Source organism: Elephas maximus, chromosome 27 (genome assembly GCF_024166365.1).
Source record: "Elephas maximus indicus isolate mEleMax1 chromosome 27, mEleMax1 primary haplotype, whole genome shotgun sequence".
Taxonomy (NCBI): domain Eukaryota; kingdom Metazoa; phylum Chordata; class Mammalia; order Proboscidea; family Elephantidae; genus Elephas; species Elephas maximus.
The window spans coordinates 1,006,815-1,026,389 of record NC_064845.1 but is presented as its reverse complement, the minus strand read 5'-3'; the positions used below and the strand labels follow the sequence as shown (position 1 = coordinate 1,026,389).

General features: G+C 58.2%; 1 protein-coding gene across 3 annotated transcripts; it reads right to left on the bottom strand.

The window, feature by feature from the left end:
• Positions 1-164: 164 nt before the first annotated feature.
• On the bottom strand, positions 165-11,962 carry CSRNP1 (cysteine and serine rich nuclear protein 1). Of its 3 annotated transcripts, none has more exons than XM_049870786.1 (5): positions 11,876-11,962; positions 5,218-5,452; positions 3,200-3,459; positions 2,412-2,726; positions 165-2,319 (listed from the first exon to the last, which is right to left on the bottom strand). In XM_049870786.1, exons 2-5 carry the CDS (start codon positions 5,411-5,413, stop codon positions 1,327-1,329), a joined length of 1,764 nt encoding a protein of 587 aa, XP_049726743.1. In that variant the 5' UTR covers positions 5,414-5,452; positions 11,876-11,962; the 3' UTR covers positions 165-1,326. The 3 variants fall into 3 exon arrangements, with proteins under 3 accessions (XP_049726743.1, XP_049726742.1, XP_049726744.1); XM_049870785.1 differs by lacking the exon at positions 11,876-11,962 and adding an exon at positions 6,870-7,351; XM_049870787.1 differs by lacking the exon at positions 11,876-11,962 and adding an exon at positions 5,863-6,851.
• Between the last annotated feature and the right edge of the window lie 7,613 nt (positions 11,963-19,575).

The window sequence follows — 19,575 nt, the reverse complement described above, 5'->3', positions numbered from 1 at the left end:
TCAGCCAGCCTGCAGCCTCCAAGATGACTGGCCTGGAAGGAGCCCCCATGTGTGTGTCCCCAGCTCCCACCCCAACACAACCTCAGGGGCCTGACGCCCCCTCCTTCCCCAAGCCTCCAGAGGGGGTACCCCCTGCTCCCCATCCCACAAATCAGACCACACTGTTAAAAATAGAGGCTCTTTACTGGTACCTGTAAGTTCAGGTACAAGGTGTTCCCACAAGCACGCAGCCTGGTGAGGCCTCCTGGGCAAGGGTGCTGGGGAGGAGGAAAATGGGCAGGCCCAGAGCCTGGGCTTCTTGGCACAGACACAAAGGAAAATGAATAAATTATAGTTCCAACACTCGGGGACAGTGTAGAAATTATGATGCAAAACTCAACATGGGCAAAGGGCATAAAAGCCCTACGGAGCCAGCCCTCACCTTGCCAACTGGCCCCAGGGCATGGGCAAGTGGCCCCGGCCAGAGTGTGGTGCCCAGAAAGACCTGAGATAGTAGTCAGGGGCATGCCGTGTGTCCTGAGGCAAGCCCCTTGCCCTCTCTGGGCTTCCTGCTTCCCCTTCCAACATCAATGGAGCTGAAATAAAGGCTGTGGCCTTTGGGAAGGGGGATGGGGCAGAGGACAGGAAGCAAAGGGGCTGGGTAGCACAGGAAGGGTTGGGTCGGCCAGCCCAGCCCAGCCCCTCTCCTGGTCCAGGCTGTCCCTGGTCAGCCCTGCATGCTTAGCCATCCAGGAACCAGGTAGCTGAGAGTCAATCACTGGGCTCAAATGCACACCTGGTCTGCACCAAAGCCCAGCCCAGGCAGGGCTCACCTGCAGTGCCAGGCATGGGCTACAGGTCTACATGGCAAAAGCACCTGACAGGGTCTGTGCCCCACACTGACCCGAGAAGAGGCCAACACCACCTGTCTCCAAATAAATTACAGAAATAAATTAGTCTTCACAGTCCGAAGGATTTGCCCACCCGCCAGGGCTCGGGGCAGCAGGAGAAGCCGCCGGTGGCCGATCCCAGCCCCATCTCACCGTCTTCGGATGGACAAACATCACACAAAGACGAAAAGGAGTCTGCAAGGCTCCAGGGGAGCCAGGCCTTCTCTTCCTGCACACCCTGTGGCGCTCGGAAGAGTACCGTGTGGGTAGGAGGCTGGAAAGGGAAGACCCTACTCCCGGCCCGCTCCTCAGCACAGAGAATTAGAAAAATAAATAAATCCAGAGTGTTGCACAAAAACCAGGAGTGCCCCCAGACCGTTACATACAGGCCCCAGGGAACCCCCAAATCACAAAGCAGCAGCAGCAGCGCTCTGAGGGCCAGGAAAAGGCCCCCTCCTCACACAGGCACCGGCTCCATCAGAGACGCCAGGGCAGTGTCCTCAAACTGGCCGTCGAGGAAGGGAGTGTGGACCTCCTCAGCTGGCTCAGAAGAGCCCATGAAGGACTCCAGGAAGCAAGTGGCTGTGTCCCTGGGCGGAGAGAAGCCAGGGAAGGGGAGGAAGGGTGTCTCGAGGGTGTCCAGGCCATCAGACAACTTCCGGGAGGTGTAGAGGGGCCCCAGACTATAGTCCGGCAGGCCCTGGAATAGCTCAAAGGAGTCGCAGGAAGACAAGCTCAGGTCCACGGAGCTGCTCTGGCCGGCGTCCGTGCTGGCCAGCCCTGGGGTGCCAGGGAGGCTTGCTTCTTTTGACCCTTCAGGGCCACCGTTGAGGAAACAGCTGGCATCCAGGTTGGCGTTCTCATCCAGGACGCCCAGCGTGAGGCCAGAGCCAGAATAGCTGTGGGCCCAGCTGGCCAGTCCACCCAGGTCACCGGTACCAAAGATGTCAGCCGGGTGGAAGCAGCTCAGGTTGTCCAGGCTCCCCACGCCCCCTTCCTCCTCCTCCTCCTCCTCCTCCCTGCCGAGGTCTGAGTCACTGAAGCTCAGGCTCTGCACCAGTTTGTCATCATCCACGCCAGGCTGGACGCCAGGGCTGGGCAGGGCCGGGTGGGCAGGGCCACTGGGGGCCTCACTGGCGCCCGACGCCAGGGAGGATGCAGTGGAGGAATCAGTCATGTTGTTGCTGCAGCTGTTGTCGCCCAGCTCGCTGCTCGTCGGGGGCTCAGCCAGCGAGAACGCGGGGGCCAGGGCCTGCTCACCAGGGCTGGGGGGGCTGCCCCAGGTGGGGGCCTCCAGCTCCACGAGGCTCTCGGCCCCCTGCTCCAGCTGCAGGCGGGTGAGCGTGTGGATGAAGTGGGTCTGAACTCGGGCCTGATTAAACTCCACCCGGCCCTTGGGGTTCTCACAACCCTCCCTGCAGCAACCACACGGGAACGATGTGTGGTCCACCTGCAGAGGAGAGACCAAGTAAGGATTCCACGGAGCCCAGAGAAGCCCCCAGGCTCAGGCTCGCCCCCTCCCAGCCTGGTCCGGTCCCATACCTGGCACTTGATGCCCTCCAGGCTGCAGCTGCAGGTCTCGGGGTCACAGACCTTGTCACAACGACAGCCACAGTCTTCCCGGGAACGGCGCAACGCCTGCAGCTCTCGCTTCTCCTCGCGGTCGATCCTCCGCACACCTGCAGCCCGCAGCAGCGCCTGCCGGCACCGGGCTGGGTAGGGCTGGAGGAAGGTCCCTTCCTCCAACTGGCCGCCTTCCACGGCCACTGCCAAGTCCTCCTCCACAGATGCGTCGTCGATGGTGTCCACCGTGAGCGGCAGGCCTGCCTCCGCCTCAGGCACCCCAGTCGCTGAAAGCTGCACTCATGGGAGAGAGGAGGGACGTGAGAGGCCCAGACAGGTATATAGTCTCCACAGCCATCGGACACTCAGCCAACATCCCCAGTTGCTTCTGTGTTGACCACTGTGGGCACAGCAGTGAATGGACTGCCAAGGACACTGCCCTCAGGGCATCTGCGGAGATCTGTCCACGGCCACCTCTAGCTCATGGACAAACCCTGCCCCTGGTCAGGCAGACACAGACCCCCAGGGTCGCATCAATGCCATACCCCTCTCCCCAGCACGGCAATCAGGCACCAAGCCCTCAGCCCCTGCAGCAGACACGAGCCCTTTCATCCTGCCCCTGTGTCTGCAGATATCCAGGCAACAGACCCCAGTTAAGTCCGTCACTGGCCCCAACAGTGAGCAAATCGGCACCCAACCCTGCTGCTAGCCCCGCCTCAGGATCCCCTCAGGAGCTACCCAAGTACAGGCCATAGAGAGGGTCCTACCTTCCATCTCAGTGCCTCCAGCTTCTCCTCCTTCAGGCGCAGACGGAGCTTCTCTCGCCGAGCCAGGGCCTGCTCCTGCGTGAACTCGGCCAAGGAGAAGCGGCGGCAGGCGCTGTGGTGCGGGGCCATGCCCAGCGTGCAGCCGCCACGGCTGGGCACGCTAGTGAAGCCCTGGCACCGAGGGAAGTAGAAGACAGTGATGCCATCGAAGGCAACACGGCCTGGGCGCGCCCGGGGAGCCCGTTTCAAGATGGACGGGGCTGGAAGACAGGCAGGGAAGGGGTAGGAGTTAGCGCTCAGTGAGGCAAGGAGGCACTTCCCAGAAGGAAGTCCTGAGCCTCTTCTCATAGCCCCCTCCCCGACAATGAAAAAAGAAATGGATCCAAATTTAGGAGCCAGCATGGCTGAGACCTGAGCTGGTAAAATTGAACCAACACCTATGTCCGTACTGGCTTGCTGTTTACTAGTCTAAATGAGAGTACTTCTAAGATGAAGCATCTTTCCTTCCTTTCTTTATTGGAGCCCTGGTGGCACAGTAGTTGAAAGCTCAGCTGCTAACCAAAAGGTTGGCAGTTCGAACCCACCAGCCACTCCTTGGAAACCCTGTGGGGCAGTTCTACTCTGTCTGATAGGGTCGCTATAAGTCAGAATCGACTTGACAGCAGGTTTGTGTGGTTTTTTTTTAATTGATTTGTAGAGGTTCTTTATATATGATATTTCGTACCCAGCTACCTGAGTAAATTCCCTTATTAAAGTATTTCTTTTCTGTTCTTGAATTCATCAGATAGGCAGCCATCTGCAAATAATGGCAGTCGAGCCTGCCTCCCTCCAATACATACAATTCCTACCGTCTTTGCTAATTGAGTTGGCCAGCCCTCCCCCAGCAGTGGTGACAGCATCCTGGTCTTGTTCCTGACCCAGTGGGAATGCTGCCAGTATTCCCTCATTAATTATAACGCCAGCTTTTGGGTTGAGACATACTTTTTTTTTTTTTTAAATCATGTTGAGGTAGAATTCACTTATCCTATCTTTCCATGGGTTTTATCTAGAAAGGATATTACATTTTATCAAATATTCTTTCTGTGTTTTAGCAGCTCTCATCTTTTTTCCTCTTCTGACACAGTCGTTTGGCAAACGATATAACTGGGTTTCCTAACATCCTGGTGTTTACAGAAAAAACCGACAGTAGCTTAGTCAACGTACTGTTAGGTACTGTTAGATGCTGTGAGCTAAGGCTCCATTTATGACTTTTACGTCTGTGTTCTGAAGTTAGGGCAGCTACCATTTTTATGTTGGTTTGTTTTAGGGCGTGCATTCAGTGGGGGCAAAACTGGCCCTTGAGGGGGGCAAAAAAAAAAAACAGTATTTTTTAGAAATAAAGCACAGATATACATACAGTACGTAAAGAGATGGACAGCCTATCTGTGTTATTAAATTTTTTTGGTGGGGGTGGGTGATTAGGAAAAATGTCTAAAAAGGCTCAGGAAGGGCAGATAATGAAACAGAAGGCTGAGAAACACTGTTCCAGGGCGCTCCTTGTCAGTTTGGGATCAGAATTACGCAAGCTTGAAAATAACTGAGAGAAAACCCTGTCTCACTCTGCGCAGGCCAAGCTGAACAGTACTTTGACGGGAGAAGGACTGACTGGCCGCACAGGCCGCAGGCAGGGAAGCCTGGGGCACGGAGCTCAGCAGCTGGGTTTGCAGGAGTAGAGGGAGCAGGCTGGGGAATGGAAACTGGAACAGAAGGGAGGGGCAGGGTGGGAGGCCCTGCAGGGCTACTCAGGGAGCTCCAGCTGTGTCATTACTTTAAAGCAGGGAGTTCCAAGGTCAGAACTGAATGGAGGTGGGCCCCAAGCGCTCCGAACAGGGCACACAAGGTGAGGCAAGCAGGACAGCTGCAGCTCTGGGGTCAGGACCTCCAGGGGCAGGAATGGCTTGATCAAGAGTCTCCCAACTCCTCCTTTCAGGTGGGGTGTGGGGGTCCCCAGGTAGTTGGCCAAGGCAGGTAAGACTCACGGGTGAAATTCTGGGAGCCACAGAAGTCACGGTAAGGCAGGGGTGTCTGATCCCAGGGGCCCTCCTCGTCCGAGTCCCAGGCAGGGGAGGCCGAAGAACTTGCGGAGCAAGAAGGAGAGCGGCACCCAGAGGAGGAAGAGGAGGAGGAAGAGTCCTCATCCAGCTGGTCAAATTTCCTCTTCAGCAGCCCAGTCATGGTGGCGCTGGGGTGCTCTAGGGTCTGGAGACAGACAGCCTGGAGAGGGAACAGGAAAGCTCTAAGTGGCCAGCCGGGAGCAGCAGGCGTGGACTCGGGGCAGGAGGTGGCTCTCAGCCCTGTTATTCACTCCCGGTACCCTCCAGGGTGTCCCACAGCCCTCCCTCGCCCCCAGCACCCACCCGTGGTGCTCCACGTGGACGAGCACTGCCCTCCCTCCACCTTCAAGTCCAAGCCCACGTCCTGCTATTTAAGGGCCACCACCACCTCTGCCCAAAAGTCCGCCCAGGAACCCACCAGGCTCCTTTCCCCACTCCCTCCTACAACCCAGCTGCATATACACACAGGTCGGCCGGCAGGGGCAGGAGGCAGACAGACAGACAGATGGGCTGACAGATCTCCACCCGGCCTCCCGCCTTCCCCGACAGGAATCCTGGGGGCTGACTCACCGGCCGGGTGATTCACGCTAGCTCACATCTGTGTGCCTTTGTGTGTACGCGGCCGTCTGTGAGCCTACGGTCTGCACGGCCTCACAGAGCCCCTGCGTCCTCCTCCCCTTCTCCTGCACACCCACCCACGCACAAGCCTGGCACACGTAGCCCTGCAGGTGCTCACACCAGGCCAGGCTGACCCGGCACCCCAGGAACCAGGCTGGCTTTCACACTGACCACCGGCCGATTCCCAGAGTTAGGACTTTCCCAAGCTCCTCCTCTGCTCACTGGGATGGTGCTTGTCAGACTTTCCCTCAGAAATCCCCACCCCACAGGAGAGAAGTCCCCTGCCTCCAGGCCTGCTAATGTGACCCTGAGCCGCTCCAGCTCTGCATCTCACGTCTCTCGTTTGATCTTAAAAATTCACATACTTTTTGCCTTCTGCTCCAGTGTCTCGCCCTGTTTGCTGGAATTAATCGCTTATGGAAAACTTATTTTTTCCCTTAAAACAAAAACCTTCCAGGAAAACTGACCATCCAAGACAACATCCCACGTCCCTCCTGGCCGCAGCTTGGTGACCTGGAGCCCAGAACACAATACTGTAACATCCCTGTATGAGGGTCTCAGGCCTGAGGGGCTGCAGCCAACTAGCAGACCCCTGCAGCTGGCTGCCTCACTCCAGTGCAGGGCACTCAGGGCCCCTTCTCCTAAATGCCACAGCAAGTAAAAGTCCCCTGCCCTGCTTGGGGCAGCGCCGACATCCTCAGGGATTCATGGCTTCGAGCTTGAGTATAGCTATCTGCTGCCTGGTCCTGCCACACAAAGGCCTGGGCCCCTGGGAGGTCACCAGGAGGAAGGGGAAACAGGCACACAGAGGCTCCAGTGCTGGGGAGCCCCTCCCCCTCAATGCCATCACAGGAAACACAGAGAACAGGAAAAACCAACCAGAAGGCTGTCCTGGTCTCCCCCTACTCAGGTGTCTCTTCCTAACACCCCTTTCCCCAGCCCCCCGCGAAGTCCCTAACCTGGATTCTACAGGGTGTGCTGTCAAATGACTGCAGCCTCCCCCCAGGCCAGCCTGAGAGAAGTGAGAGAACCTCCCGCCCCGGGCCTGGGGGAACAGAACACACAGGTGCTTCCGGGGGCTTCTCAGTGGGTTGTTTCTCGGTCTTGCCATGCCCCCTGACTCCCAGGGTTAAACCACAAACAAAAACAACCCAGACCCCAGCTGACTGACGTGCAGGCTCGCTCTCCCGGGAGATGGAGAACTCGGGACCCAAGTGTGTGTGCACACACGCGCGCACACACACGCACATGCTGACAGACCACAATGACAGACATAAACACACATGGACAAACTGCATCCCGCAGGCTGCCCCTCACCACAGTCCCTCTGGGAGACCCCAGCCTTTCCCAAGCTCCAGACCCATCTCCAGGGTGCTGAATGACTGCCACCCACCCCGCAGATCCCCAGAACCAAATCCTACTCGGCATCTGCACCTGGCTGTCCCCTAGAAACAGAAAATTCCACAGGCCCCAAATCGAACCCCTCGTCTCTGATCCCCACCCCCCACGCCATCTGTCCCTCTTCCTGTGTTCACTGTCTTAGTAACGGCACCGCCCACCCACTCACTCACGCCAGAAACCTGCAGTCATCCTCAACTCCTCCTCCAGCTCCTGCCACCCAGCCCTCGAGTATTATCAGCTCATTCAATCCGCACAGGCCAGACACAGCTCAGGATACACCGTGGAACCTTGGCTCCAGACCACACTGCCCAAGTTTGATCCCTGGCTTGGCTCCTAATCAGCTGGGTCATCCCAGGCAAGTTACTTAACCTCTCTGTGTCTCCAGTTCTTTGTCTTAAAACCTCATAGGGCCGCGAGGCTCACATGAACCAACGCATGTCAAGTTTTCTGGACAGCAGAGTGCTCAGTGAGCGTTAGTCTGATTCTACGTTGTACCAATAAAAAGAACGGAAAAGGGAAAGCAAGAATGAGCTCCTGGATACACACAGCACGGGCTCATCTTACAGACACACCACACTGAGCGGAAGAAGCCAGGCCCGAGAATATATCTCAATGAAGTTCATGAAAAGGCAAGATCCATCGATGATGACAGTCAGGATGGTGGTCACCTGAGCACTGGGGAGTCAGGGGGAATCCTCTGGGGGCTGGAAATGCTCTGCATCGATCTCGGTGGAGGTTACCGAGCTGTACGGTATGCTTCATGTATTTCAGGCACCTCACCTTTAATCTGGACTTTATTACCCTTATCATGCTTCTGTCCCCAAGGCCTCTGCCCCTGCCCGTCCCCCAGCCAGTTTTCACCTGCAGCCAGAGTGAGGTCATTAAACACAGACCTACCTGCCACCTTAGAAGCACTGCCTCAGGATTCTGCGAGAGACTGAAGCCGGCATGGGCCCTGCCTCTGCCGGTCTCATCATGCAAGACCTTCGTCCCCAACCCTGTCGTATTCTGTGCTCCACTGAGCTTGTCTCTCACGCCCCCACTCACCTCCTGGGGTTTGCCTGGAACAACCCTAGACTCGTCCCCTACAAAAACAAATCCCTACTGGCCCTTCAAGGAACCCTGGTGGCAAAGTGGTTAAAGCGCTCAGCTGTTAACGGAAATGATGGCCGTTCGAGCCCATCAGCGGCTCTGTGGAAGAAAGATGTGGCAGTCTGCTTCTGCAAAGATTACAGCCTTGGAAACCTCCCGGGGCAGTTCTGCTCTGTCCTGTCGGGTCACTATGAGTCGGAATCGACTCAACGGCAATGGTTTTTGTCTGTTCACTGGTCCTCCAGAAGTTGTCTCCAGGAGGGCCTCAGTGCAGCACCCCCTCCCCCACTGGATGCCTCTCTGGGCCCCCACCAGGCTCTGGGACTCCCCATCACAGCCCTGTCACACCACACTGCACCTGCCTCATGACTGTCTCCCTCACGCCAGGCTCCAGGCTTCTCTGCTTGGCCCTCGTCGCGCCCAGCTGCACCCAGCGCCTAGCCCAGAGTCTGGCATAGAGAACGCACTCAATGAACATCAGAGGACAGAGAGCAGGCAGCACGTATCATGTATCAACACGTAGACCACGTGAGGTGTCTGGGGTGACTGGTCAGTGTGACCTTCTCCTGCTCCAGCCGCAGTTAATTCAAGGAGGGGGCCATACGCGCACCCCTCTGTGCCAGAGGGTTTGAACATGACTGGTGCTCCAAAGGGGGGGCTCTAGGAGTGGGAGAGGCAAACGCAGTCTGCAGGCAGATGTTGTCAGCATCTCAGGAGGCTTCCAGTTGCCCCAAGGTGAACAGATGGAGAGAGAAGTCAAGGAGGCAGCTTCAAGCCAGACCCTGGCGGTGTGCCTCTCAGATGCCCACCAGATGAGAACTCAAGGTGAGGAGGTTATAATCTCCAAGGCTGCAGACACAGGGAAGCTTCTAGCAGATTCAAGCCAGACCCTGGCGGTATGCCTCTCAAATGGGCAGATGAGAACTTAAGGTGAGGCGATTATAACCTCCAAGGCTGAAGACAAGGAACCAGAGCCACAGGGAACCCCCGGCAGGATCTGCAGACCTCAAAAGGAATGAGACATTTTCTTCTCCCCGATACTCCTCGGGAGGTGGAGGGAGAAGAACCCCTGAATCTCACGTTCCTCTGTCCCACCTGGGAATCCAGAGGCAAGGGGCAGAGGACAGGACAAAAAGACTGAACCAGAGACAAGGAGAGGCCAACTCAGAAAAAGGCATGAAAGATAGTGAAAATGGTCCAAGAAAAGTGTCAGACCGTGAGTCAGAGGGCGGGGGAGGGGCACCCAGCAGCTACCCAGGAATCAAGATCCTGACCATGACGGCACAGTTCCCAGGGAGAACACGGCCCCCTCCTGGGGTCTGGGAGGAAGGAAAAGCAATTCCCAGGAGCTGGTTCAGACAGGAATACCACACCCCCAAGGAGCCCCGGAGGCTTCTGCCTGATCTCACCAGACCCTGGAAATCAGGCCCCCTCCCACCACCACACACAGGGCCCACAGACCAGGACTCCCCACACCTACACCCTCAGGCCCCACGCTGTGAATCAGGGAAGGCCACCTCACCCCTGGGCACCAAGCAGCCACAGTTCAGGTCCCACCGCCAGCTGTTTGGCAGGGGAGGCATTCTCCAGACCCCTGCCCATCCCAGCAATGCCCAGCCCCCAGCCAGGGCTGAAGACGGAGAGAGGGGTATCTTCAGCTGCCTCCAACCTCCTCCAGGAATCTGGAGAGTGTGCCTGTCCAGGGGCAGTCCCCCACACACCTGGGGTCACAGGAGCCCAAGCCCTCAGGAACTGTTTCCCAAAAGGGGAGGGCATCTCTGAGCACCTCTGGCCCCCACTGGGGCTGGATGGAAAACAGCCTGAGCTGCCAAAGAGGCTGACAGGAAGCCTGGCACACCCCTCCCCAGCCCCTCCCCCTGAAACTGACCGGGAGGGGACTGTTCCTCAGCCTTGGCCCCCAGGGTCTGGCACAGGGTATGTGACAATGTCTGCTGGCTACACGGGGTGCCAGCTCCTCAGAAGGGAAACTGCACCTGAGTGACTGCACCCCCACAGTGTGGGCCTCCTGGCTCCCTGTCCTTCACCCAGTCAGTCATTCACTGAGACCCACCAGGCCAGCACTGCACCAGGCACCTGGGCTACAGGGAGCAAGAGACACAGCAGGGGACCCTCTTGAAACCAGTGCACAGGGGTGCAGAGCTACAGATCCCATTAGTAACTCGGGGGGTGACAGCACGCCTGTCTGAGGGAGGGATGTGGGAAGAGCCCCAGACAGCAGGCACAGCAGGTGTGAAGGGCCTGAGGAGGGGCCGTGGAGGGAGAGGTAAGGGACCCCCTGAGAGGGGCTGAGGGAGGCCGGCAAAGGGCTTGGGAAGCCAGGAGGTTTCAGTAGGAGTGACGATACCAGATTTGCATTTTTAAAAGATTGCTCAGCACTGGGGCTGCAGGGGGTGTGACCGGCGAGCCTGCCTGCTAGATCCAGGTGAGGTGACAGTGCTGAGACAGGGAGACGGGGAGGGGTGACCGCTGGAGGTGGAGACTGAAGGGCAGGGACGTCCAGGACTTAGGGGGGCCAGGTGAGGAGTCAGGCTCCGGAGGGCTGTGAGAATCTGAGCGGGGGTGTCGGGTGGGCAGGGGGAGGGACCCTCTGGTGTCCCGAGTGTGGGCTCTGGCTGTGCGAATGTGCCGGGAAGCGGGAGTGACTAAGTGTTGACTGTTGTTGTCGTGCGGCATCTCCACAGCGGCGTGTGCCCACGAACAAGCCTCCGGGGAAGGGAAACTGAGGACCGAGAGGAAGTACGTGCCGGGGAGGGCGCGGGAGCGCGTGGGAGGGCGCGACGTGCGCCCGCGGGCAGCGTGTGGCTGCGCCCGTGTGGCTGCGCCCGTGACTCACGGCGGTGGCCTCCTGTGACGGTGGCTGACGAACAGGTGAGCACGACACAACCCCTCCGCCCGCCCGGGGCCGGGACTCCGGCGCCTCCTCCGGCTCACGGCCTCCCTGACCCCCGCCCAGCCGGGCACACGCCGCGGCCCCGGCGCCCGCCCCCGGGAGGAGCCCAAGGAGGAAGGCGACCAGTGTCACCTGCTCCGGCCACGCGAGGAACTTCTGAAAAGTTCTCAGGCAACTGGGTCAAAAGGAAACGCGCCCGCGGACGCGCGCGCCCCGCCGCCCGCGCCCACCCCGCCTCGGCCGCCGCCCGCTCCGAACTGGGGCGCCGCGACTTGTCGGGGTAACCGCGGCCGGGCGGGGAGGGGCGCGGGGAGCCTGCGACCCCCGCCTCCGCGGCTCCCGGCCCCGCGCTCCGGCCGCTGCGCGCAGACCCGCGCCGGCTGGACCACCGCACCGTGGGGCGGGGCGCACGGGGCACGGCCGGCGTCCGCTCGGGGGGCGCAGGGGCAGTGCCATCCGCGCGGGCCGCCCCCCAGCGCCCCGGCGCCCCCCAGCGCCCCGGCCCCGGCTCCCGCGCTCACCTGCGACCCCGCGCTCCCCGGCCCGGGCTCCCGCGCTCACCTGCGGTCCCAGCGTCCCGGCCCGGCGCCCCGCGCCGCGATCCCCTGTGCGCTCGGCCCAGCGCCGTCGCTCGAGTGCCCGGGCTCCGCGTCCGGCGGCGGGAGGCTGGCTGCCCGGCCCCGCCCGAGCTCCGCCCCCCTCGTCAGTGGAAAACTCCGGGGCTCGCTCGGCTGACGCACGCCCGCCCGCCCCGCCCCGGAGGCGCCGCCGCCTCCCCGCCCGGCCCGGCCCGGCCCGGCCCAGCGCCGCCGCCCCCGGCGGACTCTGACCCGCCGCCGGCGCCCGCCGCTCCCTCCCCGCCCCTGGCCCGCCCGGGTCCGCGCAGTCGCCGACCGTCCAAGCCGGCAGAGCCGGGTCGTAAAGACCCCACCTCGCCCCGCCGCCCCAGTTTACAGACGGGTAGACTGAGGCGCCGAGCAGCGCGGAGCATCCTTACACGCCACGCCTCGAGATGGGCGCGGAGCCCGGGCTTCCGAAGGCTCCCCGCCCCCACCCGCCCGAGGCGGTTTACTACCCTCCGGTCTAAACCTTCCCTCCCCCGCTCCCACCCTGCCACCCACCCTCAGATTTCTCTCAAACTGGAGAAGAGCCTAGGGTGTGTGGGTAGGGGGTGGCGGCTCGTCCGTGGGCCTGACCTCTGCCTATGGCCCAGAGACCCTTCTCCGACAGCAGCCCTGAGCCAGGGGTCCTAGGACCCAGGCTCCCCGGTCCCCACCGCCAACCCCGCCCCATCGTCTCAAAAAAAAAAAAAAGCCTAGTTCCTTCTGGCCAAATCCTGGCTACTTAAAATGGCCCAAGGCCTTCTTATCCGGGGCCAGCCTGCTCCTGTGCGCGGTGCGTCCAGGCCCCGCGGCGAGTCCTGGACCCCGGGCCACCCTCCTGCCCTCTCCCTAACTTGATCCTACCCTTCGCGCGTTTCCCGGGTTGTCCCACTCTCACGCCTTTGCTGCAAGCGCTCCTCTCACTAGGAAAGCCTTTTTGCTACCACCTTACCAGAATCCCACCGCCTTTAAGGGCTCCGCTTGCACCGCCTCCTCCAGGGAGCCTTCCTGGGATCCTGACCCTCCCCCTCCCAGCCCTCCTCCCGCTGCATTCTGGGTTCTTCTCGAACCCTCCTAGATGAATACTGGTGGTGACTGGCCCGGCCCTCAGGATTCCATTCAGCCCTCCTCCAGGTTGGGGGGACTGCATCTGGGGTGGAGATGACGGTGAGGGCCCTCCTCTGCCACAGGTATGTAAATGGGAAAGGCAGAGGTGTGCTCACCTTTCACCTTGCCAATAGGAAGAACAATAGGAAAGCAGGCCAGGGGAAGACGCAGTCCTCCTGGACGCCATGTCTGTGTACCTGGGGGTCTGCAGAGCCAGGTGTCGGGTCTGCAGAGCCAGGTGTCCGGTCAGCCCGAGCCAAGCTTCCTGCGGCTTCCCGGTGCCCTCGGGATGAGGTCTCAGCTCCGCAGGGCCTATTAGGCGCCTGCTGGCCTTTGCAGCCTCACCTCTCTCTTTTCATCGCCCCACCCCCACTCCTGTCCTGCCCCTCCATTTTAATGTCTGTAGTCTGTGCCTTTTTATTTGTGCCTGGGGCCCTGATGGCGAAGTGGTTAAGCCTTTGGCTGCTAACTCCAACTGAAAGGTTGAGGGTTGGAATCCACCAGCCGCTCCTTGGAAACCCTATGGAGCAGTTCGCTTCTGTCCTGTAGGGGTCACTATGAGTCCGAATCAACGCCACGGCAACGGGTTTGGTTTTCGCTTTTTAATTTGTGCGTGTGCCTGCGACACTGGTCATACTGCACACAGGCTTACTGCGCGTGACCCTGTGACACACTGGTCATACTGCACGCAGTCTTTGTGTGTGCCTGTGACACTGGTCATACTGCACTCAGTCTTACTGTGCGTGTGCCTGCGACACTGGTCGTACTGCACGCGCTCTTTCTGTGTGCCTGTGAAACTGGTCATACTGCACACAGTCTTCCTGTGCGTGTGCCTGTGACACTGGTCATACTGCACACAGTCTTCCTGTGCGTGTGCCTGTGACACTGGTCATACTGCACACAGTCTTACTGTGCGTGTGCCTGAGACACTGGTCATACTGCACACAGTCTTACTGTGCGTGTGCCTGAGACACTGGTCATACTGCACGCAGTCTTACTGTGCGTGTGCCTGAGACACTGGTCATACTGCACGCAGTCTTCCTGTGCGTGTGCCTGTGACACTGGTCATACTGCACGCAGTCTTCCTGTGCGTGTGCCTGTGACACTGGTCATACTGCACACAGTCTTACTGTGCGTGTGCCTGAGACACTGGTCATACTGCACGCAGTCTTCCTGTGCGTGTGCCTGTGACACTGGTCATACTGCACACAGTCTTACTGTGCGTGTGCCTGAGACACTGGTCATACTGCACACAGTCTTACTGTGCATGTGCCTGAGACACTGGTCATACTGCACACAGTCTTACTGTGCGTGTGCCTGAGACACTGGTCATACTGCACACAGTCTTACTGTGCGTGTGCCTGAGACACTGGTCATACTGCACACAGTCTTACTGTGCGTGTGCCTGAGACACTGGTCATACTGCACGCAGTCTTACTGTGCGTGTGCCTGCGACACTGGTCATACTGCACACAGGCTTACTGCGCGTGACCCTGTGACACACTGGTCATACTGCACGCAGTCTTTGTGTGTGCCTGTGACACTGGTCATACTGCACTCAGTCTTACTGTGCGTGTGCCTGCGACACTGGTCGTACTGCACGCGCTCTTTCTGTGTGCCTGTGAAACTGGTCATACTGCACACAGTCTTCCTGTGCGTGTGCCTGTGACACTGGTCATACTGCACACAGTCTTCCTGTGCGTGTGCCTGTGAAACTGGTCATACTGCACACAGTCTTCCTGTGCGTGTGCCTGTGACACTGGTCATACTGCACACAGTCTTACTGTGCGTGTGCCTGCGACACTGGTCATACTGCACACAGTCTTACTGTGCGTGTGCCTGCGACACTGGTCATACTGCACGCGGTCTTTGTGTGTGCCTGTGACACTGGTCATACTGCACACAATCTTACCGTGTGTGTGCCTGCGACACTGATCATACTGCACACAGTCTTACTGTGCATGTGCCTGCGACACTGGTCATACTGCACGCGGTCTTTGTGTGTGCCTGTGACACTGGTCATACTGCACGTGCTCTTTGTGTGTGCCTGTGAAACTGGTCATACTGCACACAGTCTTACTGTGCGTGTGCCTGCGACACTGGTCATACTGCACGCGGTCTTTGTGTGTGCCTGTGACACTGGTCATACTGCACACAATCTTACCGTGTGTGTGCCTGCGACACTGGTCATACTGCACACAGTCTTACTGTGCGTGTGCCTGCGACACTGGTCATACTGCACGCGGTCTTTGTGTGTGCCTGCGACACTGCTCATACTGCACACAGTCTTACTGTGCATGTGCCTGTGACACTGGTCATACTGCACGCGCTCTTTCTGTGTGCCTGTGACACTGGTCATACTGCACGCGGTCTTTGTGTGTGCCTGTGACACTGGTCATACTGCACACAGTCTTACTGTGCGTGTGCCTGCGACACTGGTCATACTGCACGCGCTCTTTGTGTGTGCCTGTGACACTGGTCATACTGCACACAATCTTACCGTGTGTGTGCCTGCGACACTGGTCATACTGCACACAGTCTTACTGTGCGTGTGCCTGCGACACTGGTCATACTGCACGCGGTCTTTGTGTGTGCCTGCGACACTGGTCATACTGCACACAGTCTTACTGTGCGTGTGCCTGTGACACTGGTCGTACTGCACTCAGTCTTACCGTATGTGTGCCTGTGACACTGGTCATACTGCACACAGTCTTACTGTGCGTGTGGTACTGCACAGAGTCTTACTGTGCGTGTGCCTGTGACACTGGTCATACTGCACGCGCTCTTTGTGTGTGCCTGTGACACTGGTCATACTGCACACAGTCTTCCTGTGCGTGTGCCTGCGACACTGATCATACTGCACACAGTCTTACTGTGCGTGTGCCTGCGACACTGGTCATACTGCACACAGTCTTCCTGTGCGTGTGCCTGTGACACTGGTCATACTGCACACAGTCTTACTATGCGTGTGCCTGAGACACTGGTCATACTGCACGCAGTCTTACCGTGTGTGTGCCTGCGACATTGGTCATACTGCACACTGTCTTACCGTGTGTGTGCCTGCGACACTGGTCATACTGCACACAGTCTTACTGTGCGTGTGCCTGCGACACTGGTCATACTGCACGCGGTCTTTGTGTGTGCCTGCGACACTGGTCATACTGCACACAGTCTTACTCTGCGTGTGCCTGTGACATGGTCATACTGCACACAGTCTTACTGTGCGTGTGCCTGCGACACTGGTCATACTGCACACAGTCTTACTCTGCGTGTGCCTGCGACACTGGTCATACTGCACGCGGTCTTTGTGTGTGCCTGCGACACTGGTCATACTGCACACAGTCTTACTGTGCGTGTGCCTGCGACACTGGTCATACTGCACGCGGTCTTTGTGTGTGCCTGCGACACTGGTCATACTGCACACAGTCTTACCGTGTGTGTGCCTGCGACACTGGTCATACTGCACGCGCTCTTTGTGTGTGCCTGTGACACTGGTCATACTGCACACGGTCTTACTGTGCGTGTGCCTGTGACACTGGTCATACTGCACACAATCTTACCGTGTGTGTGCCTGCGACACTGGTCATACTGCACGTGCTCTTTGTGTGTGCCTGTGACACTGGTCATACTGCACACAGTCTTACAGTGCGTGTGCCTGTGACACTGGTCATACTGCACGCGCTCTTTGTGTGTGCCTGCGACACTGGTCATACTGCACACAATCTTACTGTGTGTGTGCCTGCGACACTGGTCATACTGCACACAGTCTTACTGTGCGTGTGCCTGTGACACTGGTCATACTGCACACAATCTTACCGTGTGTGTGCCTGCAACACTGGTCATACTGCACGCGGTCTTTGTGTGTGCCTGTGACACTGGTCATACTGCACACAGTCTTACTGTGCGTGTGCCTGTGACACTGGTCATACTGCACGCGCTCTTTGTGTATGCCTGCGACACTGGTCATACTGCACACAATCTTACCGTGTGTGTGCCTGCGACACTGGTCATACTGCACGCGCTCTTTGTGTGTGCCTGCGACACTGGTCATACTGCACACACTCTTACAGTGCGTGTGCCTGCGACACTGGTCATACTGCACGCGCTCTTTGTGTGTGCCTGCGACACTGGTCATACTGCACACAATCTTACCGTGTGTGTGCCTGCGACACTGGTCATACTGCACGCGCTCTTTGTGTGTGCCTGTGACACTGGTCATACTGCACACAGTCTTACTGTGCGTGTGCCTGTGACACTGGTCATACTGCACGCGGTCTTTGTGTGTGCCTGCGACACTGGTCATACTGCACACAATCTTACCGTGTGTGTGCCTGCGACACTGGTCATACTGCACGCGCTCTTTGTGTGTGCCTGTGACACTGGTCATACTGCACACAGTCTTACTGTGCGTGTGCCTGTGACACTGGTCATACTGCACGCGGTCTTTGTGTGTGCCTGTGACACTGGTCATACTGCACACAGTCTTACTGTGCGTGTGCCTGTGACACTGGTCATACTGCACACAGTCTTACTGTGCGTGTGCCTGTGACACTGGTCATACTGCACACAATCTTACCGTGTGTGTGCCTGCGACACTGGTCATACTGCACGCGCTCTTTGTGTGTGCCTGTGACACTGGTCATACTGCACACAGTCTTACTGTGGGTGTGCCTGTGACAGTGGTCATACTGCACGCGCTCTTTGTGTGTGCCTGCGACACTGGTCATACTGCACACAATCTTACCGTGTGTGTGCCTGCGACACTGGTCATACTGCACACAGTCTTACTGTGCGTGTGCCTGCGACACTGGTCATACTGCACGCGGTCTTTGTGTGTGCCTGCGACACTGGTCATACTGCACACAGTCTTACTGTGCGTGTGCCTGTGACACTGGTCGTACTGCACTCAGTCTTACCGTATGTGTGCCTGTGACACTGGTCATACTGCACACAGTCTTACTGTGCGTGTGGTACTGCACAGAGTCTTACTGTGCGTGTGCCTGTGACACTGGTCATACTGCACGCGCTCTTTGTGTGTGCCTGTGACACTGGTCATACTGCACACAGTCTTCCTGTGCGTGTGCCTGCGACAGTGATCATACTGCACACAGTCTTACTGTGCGTGTGCCTGCGACACTGGTCATACTGCACACAGTCTTCCTGTGCGTGTGCCTGTGACACTGGTCATACTGCACACAGTCTTACTATGCGTGTGCCTGAGACACTGGTCATACTGCACGCAGTCTTACCGTGTGTGTGCCTGCGACATTGGTCATACTACACACTGTCTTACCGTGTGTGTGCCTGCGACACTGGTCATACTGCACACAGTCTTACTGTGCGTGTGCCTGCGACACTGGTCATACTGCACGCGGTCTTTGTGTGTGCCTGCGACACTGGTCATACTGCACACAGTCTTACTCTGCGTGTGCCTGTGACATGGTCATACTGCACACAGTCTTACTGTGCGTGTGCCTGCGACACTGGTCATACTGCACACAGTCTTACTCTGCGTGTGCCTGCGACACTGGTCATACTGCACGCGGTCTTTGTGTGTGCCTGCGACACTGGTCATACTGCACACAGTCTTACTGTGCGTGTGCCTGCGACACTGGTCATACTGCACGTGGTCTTTGTGTGTGCCTGCGACACTGGTCATACTGCACACAGTCTTACCGTGTGTGTGCCTGCGACACTGGTCATACTGCACGCGCTCTTTGTGTGTGCCTGTGACACTGGTCATACTGCACACGGTCTTACTGTGCGTGTGCCTGTGACACTGGTCATACTGCACACAATCTTACCGTGTGTGTGCCTGCGACACTGGTCATACTGCACGTGCTCTTTGTGTGTGCCTGTGACACTGGTCATACTGCACACAGTCTTACAGTGCGTGTGCCTGTGACACTGGTCATACTGCACGCGCTCTTTGTGTGTGCCTGCGACACTGGTCATACTGCACACAATCTTACTGTGTGTGTGCCTGCGACACTGGTCATACTGCATACAGTCTTACTGTGCGTGTGCCTGTGACACTGGTCATACTGCACACAATCTTACCGTGTGTGTGCCTGCAACACTGGTCATACTGCACGCGGTCTTTGTGTGTGCCTGTGACACTGGTCATACTGCACACAGTCTTACTGTGCGTGTGCCTGTGACACTGGTCGTACTGCACGCGCTCTTTCTGTGTGCCTGTGAAACTGGTCATACTGCACACAGTCTTCCTGTGCGTGTGCCTGTGACACTGGTCATACTGCACACAGTCTTCCTGTGCGTGTGCCTGTGACACTGGTCATACTGCACACAGTCTTACTGTGCGTGTGCCTGAGACACTGGTCATACTGCACACAGTCTTACTGTGCGTGTGCCTGAGACACTGGTCATACTGCACGCAGTCTTCCTGTGCGTGTGCCTGAGACACTGGTCATACTGCACGCAGTCTTCCTGTGCGTGTGCCTGTGACACTGGTCATACTGCACACAGTCTTCCTGTGCGTGTGCCTGTGACACTGGTCATACTGCACGCAGTCTTACTGTGCGTGTGCCTGAG

What these genes read in the sequence shown, in the direction of transcription:
- CSRNP1 (XM_049870785.1), bottom strand. Translation starts at nt 7,208, where the DNA reads ATGCAGTTTGTCCATGTGTGTTTATGTCTGTCATTGTGGTCTGTCAGC. An exon ending in GCACACCCTGTAGAATCCAG is followed by an intron (nt 5,453 to 6,869) that starts GTTAGGGACTTC and finishes TTCCCTCTCCAG; the next exon opens with GCTGTCTGTCTCCAGACCCT. An exon ending in TGGAGGCACTGAGATGGAAG is followed by an intron (nt 2,727 to 3,199) that starts GTAGGACCCTCT and finishes CCATGAGTGCAG; the next exon opens with CTTTCAGCGACTGGGGTGCC.